Raw genomic sequence first — 27,409 nt, forward strand, 5'->3', positions numbered from 1 at the left:
AAGCTAAATAAAAAGATAATCTATTTGTCAAAGTATCCACATTTTCTTAAAGAAACAATGGTCTATTCCTTTACATTAATTCTTTCTAAATTTGAAAAGTCAATGGAAAATTGATAAATAAGACAGTATCATCTTTTTCTAGCCAAACATGCATTCTATTTAAATATCTTACAAAGAAGCTTGTAGCAAAAGCTAGTTCATTAAAAAAAATAAAACTCTACCAACATTATTTTGAGAGTTTTAAAAAATTGAGAATTTCAAACACTAGAATTAAGTATTTAAAAAAAATACTTTGAATATATAAGTTTCACGTATTTTCAGTATAATGACAATTGTACTGTTTTCAGTACACTTATGCCCAGATATAACTCTGCAAAACCAGCCTCAATAGTTACAGGAGTAATACCCTTTCCTTGCTCCCTGCTTCTATGAGGAAGGATGCGTCATCTGCACAATCTCAGACTCTCTTTACTCCTAGGAAAATATAGTGACTATTCTTATTCTCATTGGTGATTTTGTAAAGAATAACTGAGTAGACCCTTGGATGTAGCTATTGAGAGAACATACATGCAAAGAGCTCATATTCTATCTGCATCCCTGGTATGCCTAGGACTTGGTAGATAAATAGGCATATTTATGTGTTTGCTGCTCAGTTGTGTCTGACTCTGCAAATCTGTGGGCTGTCCATGGAATTCTCCAGGCAAGAATACTGCAGTGGGTTGCCACTCCCTTCTCCAGGGGATCTTCCTGACCCAGGAATCAAACCAGGGTTGCCTGCACTGCAGGCAGATTCTTAGCCGTCTGAGTTACAAGGAAAGCCCTATGCCAGAACCCAATTTTCCTACTAAGTTATCTCTCTTATCTGCCTTCTATCATTAATAAAAGTGATATTCTGCTTCCATCTTTCTCCTTGTTTTAATTTTCAAGTTGTTAAGAACCCAGGCAAAAAAAGGGTGCTATTTGAGAGTATTTCAGCAATCCAGTATCTTCATTAATTTATTGAAATGGAAATTGCTCATTTTCCCAGCTTTGACTCAAATGGGCTGCTTCAATTTGAGCTTCTTAAAACTATTACAAACAAAAAACCCTCAAACCTGAACCAACAGATGTCCAAAGTGAAAATAAGTTGATTTATATGATCATGCTTATTACTCATTCAAAAAAAAAAAAAACCTCAAACGCTCACAATTTCCTTATAGACACCATAATTTATACTTTCAATCCTATTTCCTACTTCTATCCTGTATTCCAATGACACTAGAATGCTGAATATTTTCAGAATATATACTATTTAGATTTCTATATCTTTGCTTATACTATCCCTCAACCTGTTCCTTCCACCCGACTTTCCAGCTGGATCATTTAACTTAAGGATCAGTAAACTATAGCCAGTATGTAAAATCTGCCTACTTTTCTAGATAATTTTGTTTTTGGACCACACTATGCTCATTTACTTACACACTGCTTTTGCACTAGAATAGATATCCATGTCTAAGGTAAGAGAAACCCCAGTAGGACAGTAGGTGCTGAGAGAGCATCAGAGGGCAGAGAGACTGAAACCACAATCACAGAAAACTAACCAATCTAATCACATGGACCACAGCCTTGTCTAACTCAATGAAACTAAGCCATGCCGTGTAGGGCCACCCAAGACGGATGGGTCATGGTGGAGAGTTCTGACAAAATGTGGTCCACTGAAAAAGGGAATGGCAAACCACTTCAGTATTCTTGCCTTGAGAACCCCATGAACAGTATGAAAAGGCAAAAACATAGGACACTGAAAGACGAACTCCCCAAGTCGGTAGGTGCCCAATATGCTACTGGAGATCAGTAGAGAAATAAGAATGAAAAGACGGAGCTAAAGCAAAAACAACACCCAGTCGTGGATGTGCCTGGTGATAAAAAAAGGTCCAATGCTGTAAAGCACAATACTGCATAAGAACCTGGAATGTTAGTCCATGAATCAAGGCAAATTGGAAGTGGTCAACCAGGAGATGGCAGGAGTGAACATCAACATTTCAGAAATCAGCAAAGTAAAATGGACTGGAATGGGTGAATTTAACTCAGATGACCACTATATCTACTACTGTGGGCAAGAATCCCTTAGAAGAAAAGGAGTAGCCATCGTAATCAACGAAAGAGTCTGAAATGCAGTACTTGCATGCAATCTCAAAAACGAAAAGAATGATCTCTGTCCGTTTACAAAGCAAACCATTCAATATCACTGTAATCCAAGTTTATGCCCCAACCAGTAACGCTGAAGAAGCTGAAGTTGAACAGTTCTATAAAGACTTACAAGACGTTTTAGAACTAACATCCAAAACAGATGTCCTTTTCATTATAGCGGACTGGAATGCAAAGTAGGAAGTCAAGAAACACATGGAGTAACAGGCAAATTTGACCTTTGGAGTACAGAATGAAGCCAGGCAAAGGCTAATAGAGTTTTGCCAAGAGATCGCGCTGGTCATAGCAAACACCCGCTTCCAACAACACAAGAGAAGATTCTACACATGGACATCACCAGATGGCTAACTCCGAAATTAGATTGACTATATTCTTTGCAGCCAAAGATGGAGAAGCTCTATACGGTCAGCAAAAACAAGACCAGGAGCTGACTGTGGCTCAGATCATGAACTCCTTATTGCCAAATTCAGACTTAAATTGAAGAAAGTAGGGAAAATCACTAGACCATTCATGTATGACCTAAATCAAATCCCTTAGGATTATACAGTGGAAGTGAGCAATAGATTTAAGGGACTAGATCTGATAGAGTGCTTGATGAAACATGGACGGCGGTTCGTGACATTGTACAGAAGATAGGGATCAAGACCATCCCCAAGAAAAAGATATGCAAAAATGCAAAATGTTTGTCTGAGGAGGCCTTACAAATAGCTGTGAAAAGAAGAGAAGCAAAAAGCAAAGGAGAAAAGGAAAGCTATACCCATTTGAATGTAGAGTTCCAAAGAATAGCAAGGAGAGATAAGAAAGCCTTCCTCAGTGATCAGTGCGAAGAAATAGAGGAAAACAACAGAATGGGAAGACTAGAGATCTCTTCAAGAAAATTAGAGATAACAAGGGAACATTTCATGCAAAGATGGGCTCAATAAAGGACGGAAATGGTAAGGACCTAACAGAAGCAGAAGATATTAAGAAGGGGTGGCAAGAATACACAGAAGAACTGTACAAAAAGGATCTTCACAACCCAGATAATCATGATGGTGTGATCACTCACCTAGAGCCAGACATCCTGGAGTCCAAAGTCAAGTGGGCCTCCGGAAGCTTCACCACAAACAAAGCTAGTGGAGGTGATGGAATTCCAGCTGAGCTATTTCAAATCCTGAACGATGATGCTGTGAAAGTGCTGCACTCAATATGCCAGCAAATTTGGAAAAGTCAGCAGTGGCCATAGGACTGGAAAAGGTCAGTTTTCATTCCAATCCCAAAGAAAGGCAATGCCAAACAATGCTCAAACTACTGCACAATAGCACTGATCTCACACGCTAGTAAAGTAATGCTCAAAATTCTCCAAGCCAGGCTTCAGCTATACGTCAACCATGAATTTCCAGATGTTCAAGCTGGTTTTAGAAAAGGCAGAGGAACCAGAGATCAAATTGCCAACATATGCTGGATCATCGAAAAAGCCAGAGAGTTCCAGAAAAACATCTATTTCTGCTTTATTGACTATGCCAAAGCCTTTGACTGTGTGGATCACAATAAACTGTGGAAAATCCTGAAACAGATGGGAATACCAGACCACCTGACCTGCCTCTTGAGAAATCTGTATGCAGGTCAGGAAGCAACAGTTAGAACTGGACATGGAACAACAGACTGGTTCCAAATAGGAAAAGGAGTACGTCAAGGCTGTATACTGTCACCCTGCTTATTTAACTTAGATGCAGAGTACATTATGAGAAATGCTGGGCTGGAAGAAGCACAAGCTGGAATCAAGATTGGTGGGAGAAATATCAATAACCTCAGATATGCAAACGACACCACCCTTATGGCAGAAAGTGAAGAACTAAAAAGCCTCTTGATGAAAGTGAAAGAGGAGAGTGAAAAAGTTGTCTTAAAGCTCAACATTGAGAAAACTAAGATCATGGCATACAGTCCCATCACTTCATGGCAAATAGATAGGGAAACAGTGTCAGACTTTTTATTTTTGGGGGCTCCAAAATCACTGCAGATGGTGACTGCAGCCATGAAATTAAAAGATACTTGCTCCTTGGAAGGAAAGTTATGACCAACCTGGACAGCATATTAAAAAGCAGAGACATTACTCTGTCAACAAAGGTCTGTCTAGTCAAGGTTATGGTTTTTCCAGTAGTCATGTACGGATGTGAGAGTTGGACTATAAGCTTTTGAACTGTGGTGTTGGAGAAGACTCTTGAGAGTCCCTTGGACTGCAAGGAGATCCAACCAGTTTATCCTAAAGATCAGTCCTGAGTGTTCATTTGAAGGACTGATGTTGAAGCTGAAACTCCAATACTTTGGCCACCTTATATGAACAGCTGACTCATTTGAAATGACCCTGATGCTGGGAAAAATTGAAGGCAGGATGAGAAGGGGACACAGAGGAAGAGATGTTTGGATGTCATCACCGACTCAATGGACATGAGTATGAGTAAACTCCAGGAGTTGGTGGACAGGGAGGCCTGGAGTGCTGCAGTCCATGGGGTAGCAAAGAGTCAGACTTTACTGAGCGACTGAACTGAACTGAACTTTGCACTAGAACAGAAGAGTTGAGTAGTTGCAATAAAGACCATATGGCTCACCAGGACTAAATGTTTACATCTAGCCCTTTACAAAAAAAGTCTGTAACCCTTACTTTCAGTCAATCCTTTTAAGTATAGTCATTTCAGATTCTTCAAATCAAATTAATTGCTCTGTCTTTCCATTATATTATGCCAACTCTAATACTTTACATCCCTCATAACTGTGAATCTTTAAAAGCAAATGTAGTAGTTAGTCTTTTTACCCAACTCACAATTCCCACCTCTCCCAATACTTTAGGAGGAAGTATTCTTGAAGGAGCTTTTGCCCTTTTTTCTACACCTTATTCATCCTACCAAAGCAAAGAAAAATGACTAGTATTGGCAGCATCCTGATAGTTGTTCCTAGCAGAATGGATTAATGTTTTAAAGGTCATTTTTCATGCATGTCCAAGCCTACCACTCATCCTGCCTAGATGGTCCAATGTATCAACAACAAACCATAGGTAACAGGTAGTAAAGCTTCCTTGTTTATTAGAAGAGGCCTGCAGCTCCAGCTGCTTTGTCTTTGATAGGTTGGCAAGTTCAATTCAGAGTGATACTGTCTTTATTTTGGCCTCAGTTACAAGCCAGGTTCTTTAATACAACCTTACTGTCTAAAAAGCTAACATTTTGATTCTTTATTTTTCAGTCTATTTCCAATTCAGAACCTAGTTTAGAAAGAATCATAGAATTACACTCCAATTAACTGACACACAGTAGGACTCAAGATATTCGATGACTGACAACAGTAAACTAACTGGGAAAAAAATCTTTCTTTTAAAATGCGTAACACACTAATACTACATATATTAAGTTGATGAACTTACTTAGGAAAATATGTTTCGAAGGAAAAACAAGAGTTCACATTCAATGATTCAAACCAAGTCTATTTATTTAATTATTTCTCAATATTTTGTAGCTATCAAGTCTCAGCTTAAATTAACATATAAAGCAATCATGGATATTATCAATTCAGAAAAGTATTCTCCAACTTATTTTCTATCTATGAAACAAACATCCCTTAAGCCCAGTTCAGATCAGTAGCTCAGTCGTGTCTGACTTTTTGCAACCCCGTGGAATGCAACACGCCATGTTTCCCTGTCCATCAGCAACTCCCTTCCAATTACTGCTCCATTCATTATGTTCTCCCTCAAAATGTACCTTCTCAAATGTTTTCTCCTCTTACATTAATCTTAAATACATTCTAACCTATTACAATACAGCTTCCATTCCCACCATTCTGCTTAAATTTATCCAGTCAAGGTCACCAAGTACTTCCATGCTGCCAAAAACAATGTACACTTCCCTGTTTAATGGTATTTGACATCTCATCAACATATAACAATCTCTCCTTATTGTAACACTCTTCTCTCCTCTTAGATTTGGTAATGCCATCTCTCCTGGTTTTTGTACTCAGCCAACAGTTTTACTTTACAGTGTAAAAGTCCAGTGGTCTTACTTTGAGACTCCTCTTCCACCATCCAAAGAGTGTTAAGATTCTTTAAGATGTGGTACCAAGTACTCTACTCCCCTCTAGTAATACTATCTCTTGCCCTTAGGTGGTCTCATTCATTTCCACAGATTTACATGTCATCTTTATGCTGATAATTCCTTAATTTATATGTTAGTCCAGAAACCACTACTACATAAGTATTACAGCAGTAATAGTAATTACTTTTCATAAAAACCAAAAATAGAGAACCTTTAAGGACAGATACTATCCTAGTTTCACAGATTTCTATCTGTGAAAAGTAAAATGACTTGTGCCTAAGGTTTTAACTTGTTCAGTCACTTAGTTGCATCCAACTCTTTGCGACGCCATGACTGCAGTACGCCAGGCTTCCCTGTCCTTCACTATCTCCCGGACTTTGCTCAAACTCATGTCCATTTAGCTGATGATGCAACAACCATCTCATCCTCTGTCGCCCTCTTCTTCTCCTGCCCTCAATCGTCCCCGATGAATTGGCTCTTCCCATCGGGTGGCCAAAATATTGGAGCTTTAGCTACAGTTCAGTTCAGTTCAGTCGCTCAGTCATGGTCAACTCTTTGCAACCCCATGAACCGCAGCACGCCAGACTTCCCTGTCCATCACCAACTCCCAGAGTTTACCCAAACACGGCCATTGAGTCAGTGATGCCATCCAATCATCTCATCCTCTATTGTCCTTTTCTTCTCCTGCCCTCAATCTTTCCCAGCATCAGGGTCTTTTCAAACGAGTCAGCTCTTCTCAACAGGTGGCCAAAGTATTGGAGTTTCAGCTTCAACATCAGTCCTTTGAATGAACACTCAGGACTGATCTCCTTTAGGATGGACTGGTTGGATCTCCTTGCAGTCCAAGGGACTCTCAAGAGTCTTCTCCAACACCACAATTCAAAAGCATCAATTATTCAGTGCTCAGCTTTCTTTATAGTCCAACTCTCACATCTATTCATGACCACTGGAAAAACCATAGCCTTGACTGGACGGACCTTTGCTAACAAAGTAATGTCTCTGCTTTTTACAATGCTGTCCAGGTTGGTCACAACTTTCCTTCCAAGGAGCAAGTATCTTTTAATCTCATGGCTGCAGTCACCATCTGCAGTGATTTTGGAGCCCCCAAAAATAAAGTCAGTCACTGTTTCCCCATTTATTTCCCAAGAAGTGATGGGACCAGATGCCATGATCTTAGTTTTCTAAATGTTGAGCTTTAAGCCAACTTTTTCACTCCCCTCTTTCACTTTCATCAAGAGGCTTTTTAGTTCCTCTTCACCTTCTGCAGTAAGGGTGGTGTCATCTGCATATCTGAGGTTATTGATATTTCTCCCGGCAATCTTGATTCCAGCTTCTGCTTCTTTCAGCCCCGCATTTCTCATGATGTACTCTGCATCTAAGTTAAATAAGCAGGGTGACAAAATACAGCCTTGACGTACTCCTTTTCCTATCTGGGACCAGTGGTAGAAGCTAATAAGGAACTGTGTTTTTTCAATTCTTAATCCTTTTTACCATTTGCAGACTTAGCTCTTTGTCCCTAAACTGTTTCCTAGTTTACTATTTAAATATGAAGACTACTGGACAAAGTTATTTTCCTACATACACACCTTACATACAGCCATCAGAAATGAACTAATCAGTTTGAAATTAACAGAGAAAGATCTCAAACTTGTTTTTCAATAAATGCTTTAGAAAAGACTCTAAGATACAACTGAATTTTAAAGGTGACTGAGGATGCAGGGTGGCTGTTATGATTAATAATATACTCAAGAATTTGGGGCAACGTGTACAAACCAGAAGTAAAAATCAATGTAAGTGGCTGGGCTGTCTAAAGAAGAAGTGAGCCAAACAGGAAAGAAGTCTGATGGACTATGATCAACTAACTTGCATTTGATGAAAAAAGACACATGGGAGATACCACTGCTTTTTAAACTACAAAAATCAAAGTAGTTATTCCAAATAATGATTTAATATAGGCTGTAAGCTACGGTGAAGGACAGTAAATCAGCTATGCAGCTACTGGCATAAACTAGACTCTCATCTGAACCTGCCCAAGTGTTTGACTTCATCAGAAAAAACAAAATTCAAAAGGATATTGTAAAGAAAATAGCAATAACTTAGTAATAGATTAAGGTAAAGAACAAAGAAAAACAAAGAAGCAAATATAAGCAGAATAGGACTGTTGCCAATGAGTGGGAAAACTATTAAGAAGATATAGAAAAGTAAGTTGTAAGTTGTTTTCTAGAAAACATAAGAAGTCTCAAAACAAATTTTTATTTAGCTTTAAGAGCAAAGCAGCATTCTTCAAATACAAATATGGCATTATTTTGTTACCTTAATTAGTTTCCTAATGGCAGTAGTAGGTTGGTCTGGGCCTATTCACATTGTCTTTCCTATATTCTGTGGTGAATAAAACACACAAAAACACACACACAAAGAAGGAATATTAGCCAAAGGAAAAAGGAACTCTAAACCTTAATAACATATAATTGGAAAAACTGGAATAACCAAAAAGAAAGAAAAATTGTATATCCAAAAATTTACATGCCTTTGATGCTCCTGCCAAGACTGCATTGTGGTAGAAAAAATAAAGACCAGGATTGAAAGATAAGTCAGAGGAGCATGGAGAATACATAATAGCTACTTATGGTGACATAATAGGAACTTACCACAGTACCCACCCAAACAGGGAGAGGGGTACACACATGTAGCCAGCTAAGGGAAGTAGCATGGACAGGAAGAGACAGCAAGCCCACAGAGAAAGGAGGATATGTATGGTATGCTCACACTGACACACAGCCTGTTTCTAACATCTGCAAATACATAAAATTCATATATTGTTTGAAACCAAGGATGGCAAAACTTCCAGGTATACAATTGAAGAGTATACAGAATTTCAAATTTTACATGCAAAATTCACAGTAAGCCTATTTTACAGAGAAATTTGGATATGTGTCTTCACCACCCAACTACTCATGATCATCACAGATTCCACTTGCCTGATATATATTAGATAGTGGTATAATTCACATCTTTTTTAATGAATAAAATAAATGCTATTTGAAACAATAGTTTTAGGGTCTAAGTTTTTGGGTAGTTGACCCATTCATACCAGTTCTCATCAAATCCAGATTTCTACATAAATCTTCTCTTCTGGGATTTACACAGCAATAGTGACAAGATGAAGCAGACGTTAGTGGAAAAACAAAGGAGTAGAAGAAAAAGAAGCACCCAGAAAGAACTTTCAAGCTGATTATGTAGAACTCTATTTCCCTGGACTATCCCATCTTTGAGGCTTCCCTGACGGCTCAGACGGTAAAGCGTCTGCCCGCAATGCGGGAGACCCGGGTTCGATTCCTGGGTCGGAAAGATCCCCTGGAGAAGGAAATGGCAATCCACTCCAGCACTCTTGCCCGAAAATCCCATGGACGGAGGAGCCTGATAGGCTACTAGAGTCCTTGGGGGTCGCAAAGAGTCGGACACGTTAAGTGTTACAGCTCTATGAAGTGCTCTGTAATCTCTTCAGAGGTTAAAAGTAGAGGAAGATAATATCTTCTGACCCTGATTATGGTTGGGAGCAGGTAGTTTGGAAGAAAGTTTACTCTGCAAACACTTGCTGAGTGCAGAGCTCAAAGACAGTGACATGGTTAACAGGAAGAGTACAGCGAGTAGGTAACAACAAAGAGTTCAATATGATCTAGTACGGTAGTAGGCTTTTTCAAATGAATTTTAACTAATTTCTTGTATTCAGTTACTACGAAGCCAAAATATCCCTTAGAATGTAGAATGGCATGAAACGTCTTTTGCTCTCCTTACATATAAAAAGCAAAGACCAAGCCAAGTGACTATACTGTGATTCTTAAACTCCATGACTATGGCTCAAGAATATCCTGGAATATAGATCTTTTAAGCCCTTACTATCTTCTTCTTTAACATGACTCAGGATCTTTTCATTGTTCATTGGCATTCCCACCAGAAAGAATCCATTGGCAAAAACCTAAAGCTCAAAACTGCTAATAACCTGTATAATTCAATAACAATAATAGGCAGTTTAAGGCATGCTTTCTATGGCAGACATATTAACAGATATCAACACAATTAATTTTCAAACAACTTTTATTATCTTCAATTTATAGGTAAGGGACTGACGTACAGAGAGATTAAGTAACTTGTAGGTGGTAACTGGTAGGTGGTTAACAGAATTCAAACACAAGATAGTCTAGTTCCAAGATCTATATTCCCATTTGCTATATTACAGTATTCAAACAAAAGACATGGGGAATAAAAGATTTGGGGAAAGCTATCAGTTTGGTTAGTATCACTTATTCAACAGAAGTGAATAAGTGTGGTATTCAGGTAATCAAGACTTTGCTGGAGTCACTCATTATAAAACTGCGCTGTTCAATGTGGTAGCCATTTGCTGCAAGAGGCTACTAAGCATCTGAAATGTAGCCAGTCCAACTTGAGATATAATAACTGATTTCAAAGACTTAATATTTTAAAAATAATGTAAACTAATTCAACAGTTTTATATGGGTTAATTTTAAATATTTTTAATATACTGGGCTAACTCAAACATGCCTTTTAAATGTGGCTGCTAGAAAACTACTTCTACTGGGACAATGATGCTATGTTGGAAATATGCTGGAGTTTATAGACTAATTCTAATCAAATCTTCATTGTTTTACTGTTGTAACCTTAAGGAAATCAATTACACTGATGATTAACTTCTGTACCATGAAACAGGGCTTAACAACAGTCCTGACACCTCCTGTTCACATTTTCGTATCTAAATCTATTTTCCACTAAAAAGAATCTAAGACTCCTTGGAAAAATGGCTGATGTCAGGGCTGGGACAGGTAAAATCCAAGATAAACCTGGAATATTTTGCTTGGGAAGAAAGAAGTGCTCAAAAATAATCACTGGGTAGGGAGGGATTGGGGAAACACATGGTTTGTCAAAAAACACCGGAACCAGCTTGATGAGGCTCCCACTGGCCAAACCTAGGACAACCTGGAAATCAAAATAATGACAGCAATGGATTTAACCACTGAATAAAGTTAAGAATCAATGAGTTCATTCTAATGAAAATAACAAAATAAAGGAAGAGAGGAAAGACTGCTTTATGACAGAGTATCAACTACTAGCCACAGAACAAAAAGTCATGAATGGATGTTAAAACTTGTGGGTAAGTTTTATGAGACTATGTAAATATCCTATTCTTCAAAGTATTGTCCCATCAATTACATATTAATTACAAAAGGACAAACAGTAACTTTTAGGGAGAAATACAGAGAATACCACATAAACCAAACTTTCAAAGGTACCATCACCAACGTTGGGACAAACCAACATCATGAACCTAATATACAAGGTATTAAGAAGGACAGAAGATATTCCTGCCAAAAATGCATAACCAATCTAATCATGAGGAAACAACAGACAAATTCAAATTGAGGGACATTCGACAAAATAACTGTCCTGTACTTTTTCAAAAATGTCAAGGTCAAGAAATACAGGAAAGGCTGAGGAAATGTTCCAGATTTAAAGAGACTAAAGAAATGTGACAACCAAATGCAATGTATGATCCTCGCTGGGGGGAAAAGCTATAAAATAAAATTGATAAAACGAACATGAATTATGAATTCAGTAATATTAAAGTATGTCAATGTTATATTACCTGGTTTTAATAACTATACTATGGTTAGGCAAGACAATGTCCTTGGTTTTAGGAAGTATAACTGAAGAATTTAGGGATAAAGAGGCATCATGTCTCCAAATCACCCTTTGAATGGTCCAGAAAAAAAAAGATATAGATAAATACAGGGCAAGAATGATAAAGCAAATACTTCAAAATGTAATACATTTGCTGAATGTGGGGAAGGATATAGAGGAGTCCCTTGTACTATTCTTCCAACTTTTCTTGTAAATTTGAGATTATATCAAAATTAAAAGTTAAAACAAAAAACTTGCATTTCCCAGATCAAATATCCTAATAGACTATACAAGTCCTGATAAAGTTTAAAAATATATTAATGCGTTTCTTTTATCCTAGACTTTGCTTTAAATTTTATGACTTATCAGATACTAATTATGTATTTCATACAATCCAGGTCTATATCTATTATCACTCAATATCATGCTGAGTGAAGTGAAGTGATGTCACTCAGTCGTGTCCAACTCTTTGCGATCCCGCAGACTGTAACCTACCAGGCTCCACGGTCCATGGGATTCTCCAGGCAAGAATACTGGAGTGGGTTGCCATTTCCTTCTCCAGGGGATCTTCCCGACCCAGGGATCAAATACTACTAATTATATCCAACAAGCACTCAAATATTTGTTAGATGAACCTTCTCGAAAGTTAGCACAGTACAGGATTGCAGGAAAAAAAAATCAAATTGTAAAAAGCACCACATTGTAAATAATGATACTGTGACACAGAGCTTACAGAACAACTCCTCAATTCTAAAAAAAGAAATACTAGGATTAAATCACAGAGTAGCCATAAATCTAACATAAAGAGATGAGCTCCACAAATAGAGAAAGGTAAATGATATTTTCCATATCAAGAATTAAACATCTTAGCTAACTACAAGCAGTTGTGACAAGTAAAATGGACTTTTTGCCCATAAAATTAAAACATTAATATGTTATTTAAAAAATGAAAAAAGATTAAAGATTTAGGCTAAGAACTGAGATTTTAAAATTTCACTATTAATTCAATACTAATTTGCTGTATAGCCTTGAAACACTGCTTACAATTTTCATACCTCATTTAAAAAAAAAACTTGTAGATCATTTTCTTCCCCAAAGGCAGACAAAATATTTTATAAAATGTCAATAAGAGCACTAAATATTCAATATGGAAGTACACATATTCACACACATACACACAGGCACGGTAAAAAGAATACAGTTTCTTTGCAAACATGTTTACAAATAGCAAAACGCAACTTAAAAGTTACACAAATACATTCAATTTCAATTCATACTATGAATAGGTGCTTCACACAGAGACTACTGAAAAAATCCAATCAACCAGTGTTTACCCTACTTAAGAGTTTTATTGTTTATAAGTAGGAGGTGGATCTTCCTAGGTCTCCTGAGTAGGACTGGGATGTGGGAAGTAATTCTCAAATATAGTTAGGGCTTGGGGGCGGGGGGGGGGAATTCCTTTCAAAGATCGTACAAGTGAATATAGTGACTACATATTAAACACACACCATTAACTCAATTTTCAACGTCTTCTAATGCTACTAGAGTATCCAAGTAGGTAAGACAGAAAGATATCCTGTTTCCCTTTTCCATCAAATCCAATTAATTTTGCGTTTAACAAAAATTCGACTATTTTTCAAAAACATATTTTTGTGAGACAAAGTGATTACTTAATGCAACTAAACAAGCAAGATGAGAAAAAACAAAAAGCCAAAGTATTCTAAAATATAAAAATTGTCCAAAGACTTCGTCAAATAACTGTGTGCCTCGGCAAAACTTAACACAGTATCTCGAGCCAGTATTACAATGCTATCATCCTGCCTGACTCTAACTGAACAACTCAATAGTTTTCAAACAGGTTGTCAGTGGAAGAGATCTTTACATAAGCAATTATAAAAACAGGGTCCATTTTGTATTCGAGAGGCATTAGCAACACTTGGCTTAAAATTTTACATAAAAATACGATGAGGTTCTTTTTCACATTTTTTAAAGCAAAATCACTTATGACTACTTGACTAAAGCTATTTCCTAGAACGTTTCCTTAGATAACAACAAAACATATAAAGGGTAAAACTGTGACTTGCTTAAACATAAACGTCCCTAATCAGAGCAACCTTCCTTCTCGTATGGTTTCCTATACCCACCGAACTCGGCAGTGCACATTTCTGAGTTAAGTTGTACTAGTTTCTTACCACGATCTCCTTTCCACTACTGAAAAAAAGAAAGATCTTCAAGCGCTAACTAAATAAATCTGAGGGGAGTGGGGGGAGGGAAAGGGGTGCGAGGTGGCGCAAGAACAGATGGAAACAAGGTAGTTGTTTTCTTAGGGCACTAAGGTTTCTTACCCAACTCCCAAAGCCAAGGTTTAATCGCCAGTTTATCAAGCTGCTTGCCACTATCCACTCCTTAGACAATGCAACCTTCCCTTCACCTCTTCTCATACTCTCCTACCCATCAACCCCCGCCAAAACAAACACAACACACCCCATCCCACAACCCGCGTTATCCCCTCGGTGCCCACTCAACCAACCTGCTGAATAACAGCTCCACGTACACGTCTCACTCAGACAAAAAAGCCACGGCGGCAAGGCGGCGAGATCCCACCACCTCACGCCACCCCCGAGGAACCCGCAGAATGACAGTCTGGAGCCCAGAAGTTTGAAGCAAAAAGATTCCCACCCAACCAAAAGGGAAGACGAAATTGCAGAAGGGGATGCGAGGTGGGGAGAGCGATGTGCATGTCTGTGCGAGGAAGGGTCCATCACATGACAGTAAAAGAGGACCCGAGTCATCGGGGCGTCCGTGAGGAGAAGGGGGCGGGGGGGGGGGGGTGTTGCCGTCGCCATGGCAACACCCCCTCTCAGTCCAGACTTCCAAAGAGGGAGGAAGAACTTCAAATCCCAACCGTCAGCGCTCGAGCGGCTCCTTCTTAAAGGGGTACACACCGCGCCGCCACCGCCGAGCACGAGAGGGCAGAGTTGGGCGCCCCCGCCCCTTGGGCGACGCCCCCGCCGCCCCTCGCCCCCAGCGGGCCCACCCTAGGCACCAGCCCCGCGAGCGCCCGAGGGTCGCTCAGGTCCTCGTCCCCGGAGCCCGGCCGCGTCCACCCGCCCGCCCTGCCCACGGCGGCAGAAGGGGGTGTGTGTGCGCCCGGCGGGGGCGCGGACCTGCCCGCCTTCCTCCCGACGGCTCTGCCCGCCGGCTCCCCTCCGCCCGGGCGCCGACCCGCCGGCCCGCTTCCTCCCTATTGACAGGGCTGACGGTGAGCTGCGAGGGGCGCCGACGAGTTTCGGGGAGAGCGCAAGCGAGCCGTTTCCTCGGGGGCTCGGCGAGCGGGTCCGAACTAACAGTTCCAGGGGAGCCCAAGAGCTAAGGTGGAGAATGAGCGCGGACCGCGCCGGGCGAGGAGCCCCCAGACAAAAGGCGAGCGCCGGAGCCGCCGCGCCGCCGCCGCTCCCATCTCGCTCCCCCATTGAACTGACCCGAAAGGAAGATTCAACTAAACCGCTCAGCCACAAACTCCTCGGGCTGCGGCACTCGTCGCCGCGCGGAGCCGGGGCTCCGGCCCGTGTCTCTCTTACCTACACAGTGCATGAGGCGGTGGCGCCAAGAGTCGAGTTCCCGCCGGAATCCTCTCCTCTCCGCCGCGCACCGAGGGCTCCGGCACTGAGCAGCGGCGGCGGCGGCGGCGGCAGCAGCGGCGGCGGCAGCGGCCATTCTCTCTCTTCCCTTGTCCATCTGCGTCCCGCGTCACGCGCCCTCATTTACATACGAGCGGCGCAGGCACGAGGCAGGGGCGCGAGCCCTCGGCGCGAGCCCCGGAGCGCGCGCCCCCCGGAGGGGGGTTGATTGACACGTGTCACACTACCTTCCCTCTGCCCTTCCCTCCCCCTCCCATCGCTCCCTCTGGGAGAGGCGGGGAGGGAGCCTGAGGAGAAGGAAGCAACCTGCCGCTTCCGCTGACCCCGCCTCCCCATCTACTCCCCTCTCTCCCCTCCCCCCGGAGTTTACTCAAGCAAGCCATACTGCTCCCGCCGCCCGCGAAAACCCTGAGCAGCAGAGAGAGGCTCGGAGCTTGGCCAGGAACCGGCGCGCTAATGGAGCAGACTAGCAATGCCTTCCTTCTGCCTTCGCACCGCGACTCCGGACTCCCGGAGACTTCACTTCCCAGGCCCCTTTGCGCTGGGATTCCTAAGCGGAGATTGCCGTTTCGGCGCGATGCATGCCGGTGCTTGGAGTCCAGTAGAGATGGGCACTTTTCGGTCTTTGCACACTTGGGATAGCTGCCGGGCCTTAGATTTCTCAGTTCTGCGCTGCTTATGGGTTTAGCGCCCAGAACAATGCGCTGCGAGTGTTGCAGGGTCTGACCCAACCGCCTTAACTTCCTTAGGATCCGTGATAGAAGGGCAGTGGAAGCCGCTAGAGTTGTGGGTCCCTTGAAGGTTCGGGCTGCTTTAAGTTTATGCTCTAAGTGCTGGAAACTTTTGGGGTCACTGTCATCTCGCCACTGTAGGGAAAGAACAAGCCGGTGATTCAGCTGCATCCGAGATCTGCCAAATGTCCAAAGACAGAGCCCACAGTGACTTCAGTTTCCAGGGCGATGACATCTCAGAAAGCGAGAATATTTGTAAAATTAGGGAAAAGAAATGGGACTTCACCGGAAATCGTTTACGGGGCCAAGGATTAGATGTGGCTGGGTAAAAACTCTAAAAGGAGAAACTTATGCTCGGCAAAATGTAAGCTCCTGGACAGCAACCCATTGAGTCTTGTGTTCCGTGTCTTCTTTCACTTGCCTAATCCTGGTACAGTGCGCGGTACGGATTTAGCACTTAAACGTTTGGAATAAATTCTGCGCTGCTCTAGAGAAAGTATTTCTTCACACACAGAGAAAGCTTTTAATTAAATATGAACTCCAATGACAGTTTTTACTTTTGCACCACAGTGATTGTGCATGTGTTTCTGTATATGTGCAAGGTGCTGAACCGAAACCAAGACCCCCAAGTTTGCTGAGAAGTACTGTGTATTCCTGGGAATTTATGCATAAGTCTGTGGAAAACACGTTTTAATTCTTATTGGAAACACCTATGAATTCTGAATTCGGTTCCACCCTCCCTATTTTGTGGGTTATCCTTCCTTATCTACCTCTCTTCCCACCCTTGCCCCCAGGAGAAAGTAGTCCTGCTCATCACTTCTTCCTCAGTAGTGAAAGATGCAGTTTTAAATTTTCAAAAATTAAAAAAAAAAAAAAAGTGAAATTCAAAATCTCATAATCATCTTTTTTAGAATGAACACAATTGAAGAAGCAAGTGAAATCATGAATGAAGATGTTTTGGAGTCATCAGTGGATGGTTTCAGTTATGGATTCTACTGGAACTGTAATCGCCAAAATTATCAACCTCTGTAGCTTTCCTGGTCTCTTTCACAGTACTCTACATTGGTTAGGATAGCCTAGGTTACTAAGGCTTCCCTGGTGGCTCAGCGGTAAAGAATCTGCGTGCAATGCAGGAGACCCAGGTTCAATCCCTCCTGAGTCAGGAAGATCCTGTGGAGGAGGGCATGGCAACCCACTCTAATACTCTTGCCTAGAGAATCCCAAGGGCAGAGGAGCCTGGTAAGGCTGCAGTCCTTAGGGTCTCACAGAGTCAGACAAGACTGAAGCGACTAAGCAGTAGCAGCAAGTTACTGATGCAGTAACAAAGGATCCAGAAGTTTTAGTGGCTTAAAAATAACAACAAAACAGTTATTTCCTGTTCATTTGTATGTTCATTTCTGGTAGAAGGAAGGGAGGGGTGGGAGAACTTCACTCCGTGAGATTGTCACCAAGCAACCAGTTGGTTTAAGGAGGCTCCAACCAATCTCTGGAGCTTCCCCATTTGCATGATAGGCTCAAGGAAGATGAATGTCAAACAGGCTCTTTCTAAAAGTGATCGAAGTAAATTTCACTCATATTTCATTGACAAAAGCAGATTATGTGGGCATGCTACCTTGAAGGAAGCAGGAAAGTGTAATTCTATCATTTGCCCAGAAGGAAAATTAACCAAAATTTACTAGTGAACAGTACCAATGATTACTGCAATCCATCCTTCTAATCACCAGTTTACATATCACTCTCCTTATGCTGCAAAATATATTCATTCCTATCACAAGTGAAACTCCAAAAATTCTATTCAGTACTGGCATTAATCTCAAAGTCCAGCATATCTGGGTGATGCTTGGTAGTTCCTGTATTAGAACAGGAAAAAAAAAATGTCTCTTGTTATAGAGACCTGAAATGACAAAGTATCTATCTTCTCTGCTTACACACACACACACACACACACACACACACACATGCACACATGTGCACTTAACATACAGTGGTGGGACAGGAACAGAATAACTGTTTAAAAAGGGGACAAATGGGTGGCATGCATGAATAGTATTAGCAAAATATTTTACCACAGCTAACATGGATTGCCTACTTCCCAGCCTCTAACAACAGTTTCCTCGCCACTACTCACTGAGCTTTTAAGTCATAGAATATATTTTAGATTTTCTATCATAACTGTACTTCCTTCTGGGCACCAAATTCTATGTTAATCAGATGGGCTGGGTAATGCTCCAATAATAGAAACCCAAAATCTCAGAGGTTTAATATAAAAATTTATTTCTTACTTAAACTATATGTTCTCCAAAACTTGGTATTGGGGAGGGTAGGGGGAACTGTTCTGTGTCCACCCAGGGACCCATGTTTATGGGACACCCCCCAATCTGAAAGTTCCTAAGTCAGCATAACAAAAGAAAAAAGATAACCAAAGCAGAGTCCAGCTCTGAAAGACTTCTGCCAGAAGTAAAATATTTCATTGGGTGAAGCAAATCGTGTGGCTATGCCTAACTTCAGAGGAGTTGATATATCAGATAGGGCATAACAAACCACCTCAAAACTTAAAAGTTTGTAACATCAACTTTGTTTAGTTCATGATTCTGTGGAATAGCAATTTTCATTAGGCTCAGCCAAACAATTCTGCTTGCCCAGCCTGGGCTCACTCAGGTGTTTGTGAAAAGCTACCTGTCAACAATGCAGCTCTGTTTCTGAGGGTGAACTGTCAGCTGGGACAACAGAGCAATCAGTTCAGGTATCCCTCATCGTCAGGAGGCTAGCCTTGGCTTGTTCTCTTGGTGGTAGTCACAGGGTTCTAAGAGCAGCAAGAGAGCAAGCCTCAATGCACAAGCACTTTTTAAGTTTCACTTTGGGTCACATTTGCTCCAGGCCTACTGGCTAAAGCAAATCATATGGCCAAGCCCAGTGTCAAAATGGGCACATAGATCCTACCTCTTAACAGGAAGACATGTTGTAAAAGGGCATGGAAAGAGGGAAGGAAGCAATTTGTGTCCACTTTTCAGTCTACTGCCTGAGGGAATATGCAATGCTACCATGTTCCTCCAAAGTAGGGGAAATAAGTATTAATGAACAGAACTAATGAATATCATATCTGTAGAACTTCTGGGAGAAGAGGAAGATAATGGCCATATATAATGAAATACACAAATTGAGTTAACTTTTGTTGTTGTTTACTTGTTAAGTAGTGTCCAACTATTTTATGACCCCATGGACTAGAAATCAGCTTGACTTTGAAGAGCAAAGATTTTTCCATGGCAAGTATCACAGAGTATGTTATAACAATCCAATAACTTGATTTTTGTGTGAGTTCAATGAACATAATGATAGAAGTCTAATTGATTCGCTTTTGTACTTTCAGCATCTAGTGCTGTTCCAGGCACTTAGTTGATGCCCATTGTTTATTGATTGATTTGGTAATTGTTAGGGATATCTGTCAGAGAAGGCAATGGCACCCCACTCCAGTACTCTTGCCTGGAAAATCCCATGGACAGAGGAGCCTGGTAGGCTGCCGTCCATGAGGTTGCAAAGAGTTGGACGCGACTGAGCGACTTCGCTTTCACTTTTCACTTTCATGCATTGGAGAAGGAAATGGCAATCCACTCCAGTGTTCTTGCCTGGAGAATCCCAGGGACAGAGGAGCCTGGTTGGAGGCTGTCTATGGAGTCGCACAGAATCGGACACATCTGAAGTGATTTAGCAGCAGCAGCAGCAGCAACAGCAGCAGGTATATCTATAGAGCCAAGGATAGAGAAGGAATCACATCCAATATTGTCTCCTACTCTGAAAATCTGGCTACTCACAAAGGATTTTTTTAATATAGCAATATTATATTAATATAATATTATAACTTTATTAATGTTATTTTAATTAACAAAATGTTAATGGTCTTTGGCAAGATTTTTTGTTCTGCTATTTCCAGTACATATTATATCATTGTTTATTGCTGTGTAACAAACCAATCTATAACTTAGTAGCTAAAAAGAACAACCATTTGTTATCACTCAAAATGTCTACATTAATCTGTAATGGGTGGTTCTGCTTATCTGGTGAGCACTGCTGGTTTTGACTGGGATTGCTAATGCTAGAAGCTGCTTGATCTACAGTGGCCTCTCTCTGGTCTGAAGTTTGGCTCCCCATTTGCTGCAGTAAAAAGAATGACTGAGCCAAGCATCTCATTATTGAGAGACTAGCTAGAGCTCCAATACTTTGGCCACCTGATGCAAAAACTGTCTCATTGGAAAAGACCCTGATGCTGGGAAAGATTGAAGGCAGGAGGAGAAGGGGACGACAGAGGATGAGATGGTTGGATGGCATCACTGACTCTATGGACATGAGTTTGAGTAAACTCCAGGAGTTGGCTATGGACAGGGAAGCCTGGTATGCTATAGTCCATGGGGTCACAAAGAGTTGGACACAACTGAGAGATTGAACGGAATTGAGCTAAAGCTTATTTATTTAGTTGCAGGATATAAAGCACAATAAGAGGGTAAGCAGTGTAAGTGCTTTTCAAGTCTTTGCTTGCATCATATTTGCTTGCTATTCTCTTATTAAACAAGGCAAATCATATGACCAAGCTCAATGTCTGAGAGCAAGAGAACTAACAAATGGCATGGATTCGGAAAAGATCAACAAATTACTTCAATCAAACCACGATAAATATCTATCCAAGCTCACTATTATCCACCTAAAACTTATAAACAATTTATACAGTATCAAGTATACATATGAACTGCTAGAAAAATTGCATTTCTTGATTTATGTGATCATTTGCTGGTCAATTCTTAAGCTGGGGTACATTTTAGAATATGACATACAAATACATTGGAGTAATTTGAAATACCCATGTTTCTATAGAAGAGAAATATGAAATTACAGAGGTACATGACAAGAGATGTTTTTTGAGATACTAACCAAATAGGAAAAGGAGTACGTCAAGGCTGTATATTGTCACCTTGCTTATTTAACTTATATGCAGAGTACATCATGAGAAACGCTGGACTGGAAGAAGCACAAGCTGGAATCAAGATTGCCTGGAGAAATATCAATAACCTCAGATATGCAGATGACACCACCCTTATGGCAGAAAGTGAAGAGGAACTCAAAAGCCTCTTGATGAAAGTGAAAGAGGAGAGTGAAAAAGTTGGCTTAAAGCTCAACATTCAGAAAATGAAAATCATGGCATCCGGTCCCATCACTTCATGGGAAATAGATGGGGAAACAGTGGAAACAGTGTCACACTTTATATTTTTGGGCTCCAAAATCACTGCAGATGGTGATTGCAGCCATGAAATTAAAAGACGTTTACTCCTTGGAAGGAAAATTATGTCCAACCTAGATAGCATATTCAAAAGCAGAGACATTACTTTGCCAACAAAGGTCCGTCTAGTCAAGGCTATGGTTTTTCCTGTGGTCATGTATGGATGTGAGAGTTGGACTGTGAAGAAGACTGAACGCCGAAGAATAGATGCTTTTGAACTGTGGTGTTGGAGAAGACTCTTGAGAGTCCCTTGGACTGCAGGGAGATCCAACCAGTCCATTCTGAAGGAGATCAGCCCTGGGATTTCGTTGGAAGGAATGATGCTAAAGCTGAAACTCCAGTACTTTGGCCACCTCATGTGAAGAGTTGACTCATTGGAAAAGACTGATGCTGGGAGGGATTGGGTGCAAGAGGAGAAGGGGACGACAGAGGATGAGATGGCTGGATGGCATCACTGACTCTATGGACGTGAGTCTGAGTGAACTCCGGGAGTTGGTGATGGACAGGGAGGCCTGGCGTGCTGCAATTCACAGGGTTGCAAAGAGTCAGACATGTGAGTGACTGAACTGAACTGAACCAAAATGAAAGCTATTCTTTTATTATGCAACAAAAATAAACAACCCAGTATACAAATACGAGTATAAAATGCCTATTTAATTATGAATTATCAACATGAAATATAAAATAACATACATTTTATAATTTAATAAAATATAAAATTTTTGTGTGAATTAGATTTTGAAAGTATAAGGCATAGCTATTAGATGCCTTAATTAACTATAAAATTACTCATAATTCTGAGAAGCCATTTTTTTAAGTAAACTTTATTAACTGCTTTAAAAATATCATGCTGCTGCTAAGTTGCCTCAGTCATGTCCGACTCTATGTGACCCCATACACAGCAGCCCACCAGGCTCCCCCATCCCTGGGATTCTCCAGGCAAGAACACTGGAGTGGGTTGCCATTTCCTTCTCCAGTGCATGAAAGTGAAAAGTGAAAGTGAAGTCACTCAGTCATGTCTGACTCCTAGCAACCCCATGGACTGCAGCCCACCAGGCTCCTCCATCCATGGGATTTTCCAGGCCAGAGTACTGGAGTGGGTTGCCATTGCCTTCTCCAAAAATATCATACTTTACTATATATTTCATTTAGTTCTGAGCTATAATGCATTGATCAGAAAGATAAAAATCAAAGACAATTTTGATCAATGAATTATCAGGACATGGAACACAGCCCATTTCAAAATATTTCTAATCAGCCACACAACCATATTATGCATAAGTGTTATGCAAGCATCTTATATTCATCCAGGTTTATGAGCCAAAGATTTTCAGTATTTTTTTTTATTCCGGGAGTTTGGACTCTAAGGACACTTGCTTCAGATACACATGCTGATGCATTTAATTTCAATACTGTAGTTAAATAATTAAATAGATGACCAGTTTTATCTTCTTGATATATTTCCAAATATTTTCAACATCTTTTTTGTACATTTTGTAGGGAATAATGATAAGATTTCAAAGGATGGACTAAAAATTGAAGAAGCAGAAATATAATGATCATGGATTTCCTTTCTTATAGTACAATGTCTATTTCCTATTCCAAAAATCAGTGTACATTAAAATGGGCATAATAGTTGATTCAGTATTGTCACTCATCTCAGGGGCATGTCTCAGATTTTTGTTCTCAATGTTCTCTGTTCAACCATTTTTAAAAGATTGCTGTTATACCCTGTAACCTCTACATATTAAATCTCTTATAGTTAGATACAAGCTTTGCTGTATTAGGAGGATTTCAGGCCCTAAACTGGAAGGATAACCAATACTAAAATTAGGGTGAGCACGTTTTCTTTTCTTGTTCTCTCTTTTTTTCCTTTTTACAAAATCACACACTTTTAAGCTTGGCATCTGAATTGAATAAATTTACCATCTATTTTCTCTTACATCCAGATAGATGTTAATAGGATCTGATCTATCACTACTTTTTTTGTGTGCACTTGAGATTACTTCCCCAGCCTAACTCATTATTATCACTTTCATTTTCAGCCTTTTATTAAAATTTCAATGTATTATAGCTTAATGATGGCAATTTCATCCAATTTAATCCAATTGCATAGTTCAGTATCAAAGTCAAATAAAAATGTCATCTATAGCACCTAGACTATTACAGTTTAGAAAGAGTATGGGTTGTATAGGTCAATCCCTTACTTTTTCAGATGGGCATATTAAGACCCAGAGAGAATAAGCAATTTATGTAGGTTACACAGCTTATAAGCAGTAGTATACAAGCTAAAGATCAGATTTCCTGTTTCCTAGTCTTGACTTTCTTTAGTTTAATAATAGCCATGATTTGTTGAGCATGTATCAGTTCAGTTCATTCAGTTCAGTTGCTCAGTCTTGTCCAACTCTTTGCAACCCCATGGACTGCAGCACACCAGGCCTCCCTGTCCATCACCAACTCCCGGAGTTTACTCAAACTCATGTCCATTGAGTCAGTGATGCCATCCAACCATCTTATCCTCTATCATCCCCTTCTCCTCCTGCCTTCAATCTTTTCCAGCATCAGGGGCTTTTCGAATGAGTCAGCTGTTTGCATCAGGGGGCCAAAGTATCAGAGTTTCAGCTTCAGCATCAGTCCTTCCAATGAATATTCAGGACTGATTTCCTTTAGTATGGACTGGTTGGAATTCCTTGCAGTCCAAGGAAATCTCAAGAGTCTTCTCCAACACCACAGTTCAAAAGCATCAATTCTTTGGCACTCAGCTTTCTTTATAGTACAACTCTCACATCCATACATGACCACTGGAAAAACCATAGCCTTGACTAGGCAGACCTTTATTAGCAAAGTAATGTCTCTGTTTTTTAATATGCTGTCTAGGTTGGTCATAACTTTCCTCCCAAGGAGCAAGCATCTTTTAATTTCATGGCTGCAGTCACTGTCTGCAGTGATGTTGGAGCCCCAAAAAATAAAGTCAGCCACTGTTTCCATTGTTTCCCCATCTATTTGCCATGAAGTGATGGGACTGGATGCCATGATCTTAGTTTTCTGAATGTTTAACTTTAAGCCATTTTTTCAGTCTCCTTTTTCACTTTCATCAAGAGGCTCTTTAGTCCTTCACTTTCTGCCATAAGGGTGTATGTCATGTATATACATGATTAATCCATTTAATCTTTCCCATAACCCTAGGCAATAAGTTCTGTTAGTAATATATGTATATCGCAAGAAGGAATTATAAATATGTCCAGAGAAGTTAACTTGTTCAACATCACTCCACTAGTTACTGATGTTACTGGAATCTGAGTCTCTTTTTCAAAATTTAATGACTGCTTTACACTAGGAAGCAGAAAAGAAGGTGAAAATGTTGCTTTGTAAAAAAAAAAGTCAGAAATTGAGGAGCCTGGGCTTTATATGATTTTCATGAGGGGCTCCTGATTATTTGAGGGAAGATAGGGATACAAACACAAAAGCATGGTCCCCAGTATTTAATATATCATTCAGCCAAACTGGGTTTTTTGCGGCCCACCTTCTAATGTTTCCTTGCTGTCTACTCTCGTGGAACTCGTCTAATACTCCTTTCTGTGCTCTTAAGACACATTATTTACATGTTTTCTCATGAGTTTTTGTCATATTCTTTCATATAATTATTTGTGAGGTATCTTATCACCACTCTATCACCTTGTTGATTGTGAAGTTAAAGCCTGGGTATTCATCATTTCTTTATATCTGTATTCAACACTTCAGTTCAGTTCAGTTCAGTAGCTCAGTCATGTCTGACTCTTTGCGACCCCATGAATCGCAGCATGCCAGGCCTCCAGGTCCATCACCAAGTCCTTGAGTTCACTCAAACTCACGTCCATCGAATAGGTGATGCCATCCAGCCATCTCATCCTCTGTCATCCCCTTTTCCTCCTGTCCCCAATCCCTCCCAGCATCAGAGTCTTTTCCAATGAGTGAGCTCTTCGCATGAGGTGGCCAAAGTACTGGAGTTTCAGCTTTAGCATCATTCCTTCCAAAGAAATCCCAGGGCTGATCTCCTTCGGAATGGACTGGTTGGATCTCCTTGCAGTCCAAGGGACTATCAAGAGTCTTCTCCAACACCACAGTTCAAAAGCATCAATTCCTTGGCGCTCAGCTTTCTTCATAGTCCAACTCTCACATCCATACATGACCATTGGAAAAACCACAGCCTTGACTAGATGGACATTTGTTGGCAAACTAATGTCTCTGTTTTTGAATATGCTATCTAGGTTGGTCATAACTTTCCTTCCAAGGAGTAATTTAATGGCTTTTAATTTCATGGCTGCAATCACCATCTGATTTTAGAGCCCCAAAATATAAAGTGTGACACTGGTTCTACTGTTTCTCCATCTATTTCCCATGAAGTGATGGGACCGGATGCCATGATTTTCATTTTCTGAATGTTGAGCTTTAAGCCAACTTTTTCACTCTCCTCTTTCACTTTCATCAAGAGGCTTTTGAGTTCCTCTTCACTTTCTGCCATAAGGGTGGTGTCATCTGCATATCTGAGGTTATCGATATTTCTCCCAGCAATCTTGATTCTGGCCTGTACTTCTTCCAGTCCAGCATTTCTCATGATGTACTCTGCATATAAGTTAAATAAGCAAGGTGACAATATACAGCCTTGACATACTTCTTTTCCTATTTGGAACCAGTCTGTTGTTCCATGTCCAGTTCTAACTGTTGCTTCCTGACCTGCATATAGGTTTCTCAAGAGGCAGGTCAGGTGGTCTGGTATTCCCATCTCTTTCAGAATTTTCCACAGTTTATTGTGATCCACACAGTCAAAGGCTTTGGCATAGTCAAGAAAGCAGAAATAGATGTTTTTCTGGAACTGTCTTGCTTTTTCCATGATCCAGAGGATGTTGGCAATTTGATCTCTGGTTCTTCTTCCTTTTCTGAAACCAGCTTGAACATCAGGAAGTTCACGGTTCACATATTGCTGAAGCCTGGCTTGGAGAATTTTGAGCATTACTTTACTAGCGTGTGAGATGAGTGCAATTGTGCAGTAGTTTGAGCATTCTTTGTCATTGCCTTTCTTTGGGATTGGGATGAAAACTGACGTTTTCCAGTCCTGTGGCCACTGCTGAGTTTTCCAGATTTGCTGGCATATTGAGTGCAGCACTTTCGCAGCATCATCTTTCAGGATTTGGAATAGCTCAGCTGGAATTCCATCACCTCCACTAGCTTTGTTCGTAGTGGTGCTTTCTAAGGCCCACTTGACTTCACATTCGAGGATGTCTGGCTCTAGGTCAGTGATCACACCATCGTGATTATCTGGGTCGTGAAAATCTTTTTTGTACAGTTCTTCTGTGTATTCTTGCCATCTTTTCTTAATATCTTCTGCTTCTCTTAGGTCCATACCATTTCTGTCCTTTATCGAGCCCATCTTTGCATGAAATGTTCCTTTGGTATCTCTGATTTTCTCGAAGAGATCTCTAGTCTTTCCCATTCTGTTGTTTTCCTCTATTTCTTTGCATTGATTGCTGAAGAAGGCTTTCTTATCTCTTCTTGCTATTTTTTGGAACTCTGCATTCAGATGTTTATATCTTTCCTTTTCTCCTTTGCTTTTTGCTTCTCTTCTTTTCACAGCTATTTGTAAGGCCTCCCCGGACAGCCATTTTTCTTTTTTGCATTTCTTTTCCATGGGGATGGTCTTGATCCCTGTCTCCTGTACAATGTCACGAACCTCATTCCATAGTTCATCAGGCACTCTATCTATCAGATCTAGTCCCTTAAATCTATTTCTCATTTCCACTGTATAATCATAAGGGATTTGATTTAGGTCATACCTGAATGGTCTAGTGGTTTTCCCTA

The 27,409-nt window shown here is 40.5% G+C and overlaps 1 protein-coding gene across 13 annotated transcripts in view; it reads right to left on the reverse strand.

Moving 5' to 3' along the window:
* The window catches only part of LCORL (ligand dependent nuclear receptor corepressor like), a 180,137-nt gene extending 164,439 nt beyond the window's left edge, over positions 1 to 15,698 (reverse strand). For 3 of the 13 annotated variants that reach the window (XM_061419742.1, XM_061419741.1, XM_061419750.1), the window contains exon 1: positions 15,518 to 15,674. In XM_061419742.1, the coding sequence (XP_061275726.1) occupies positions 15,518 to 15,674 (157 nt within the window). Of the gene's footprint in view, positions 1 to 14,466; positions 14,919 to 15,517 lie in introns of those variants that run through there. The other 10 variants (XM_061419751.1, XM_061419752.1, XM_061419739.1 and 7 more) reach the window with 7 other exon arrangements.
* Between the last annotated feature and the right edge of the window lie 11,711 nt (positions 15,699 to 27,409).

This window comes from Bos javanicus, chromosome 6 (genome assembly GCF_032452875.1).
Source record: "Bos javanicus breed banteng chromosome 6, ARS-OSU_banteng_1.0, whole genome shotgun sequence".
Classification (NCBI taxonomy): Eukaryota; Metazoa; Chordata; class Mammalia; order Artiodactyla; family Bovidae; genus Bos; species Bos javanicus.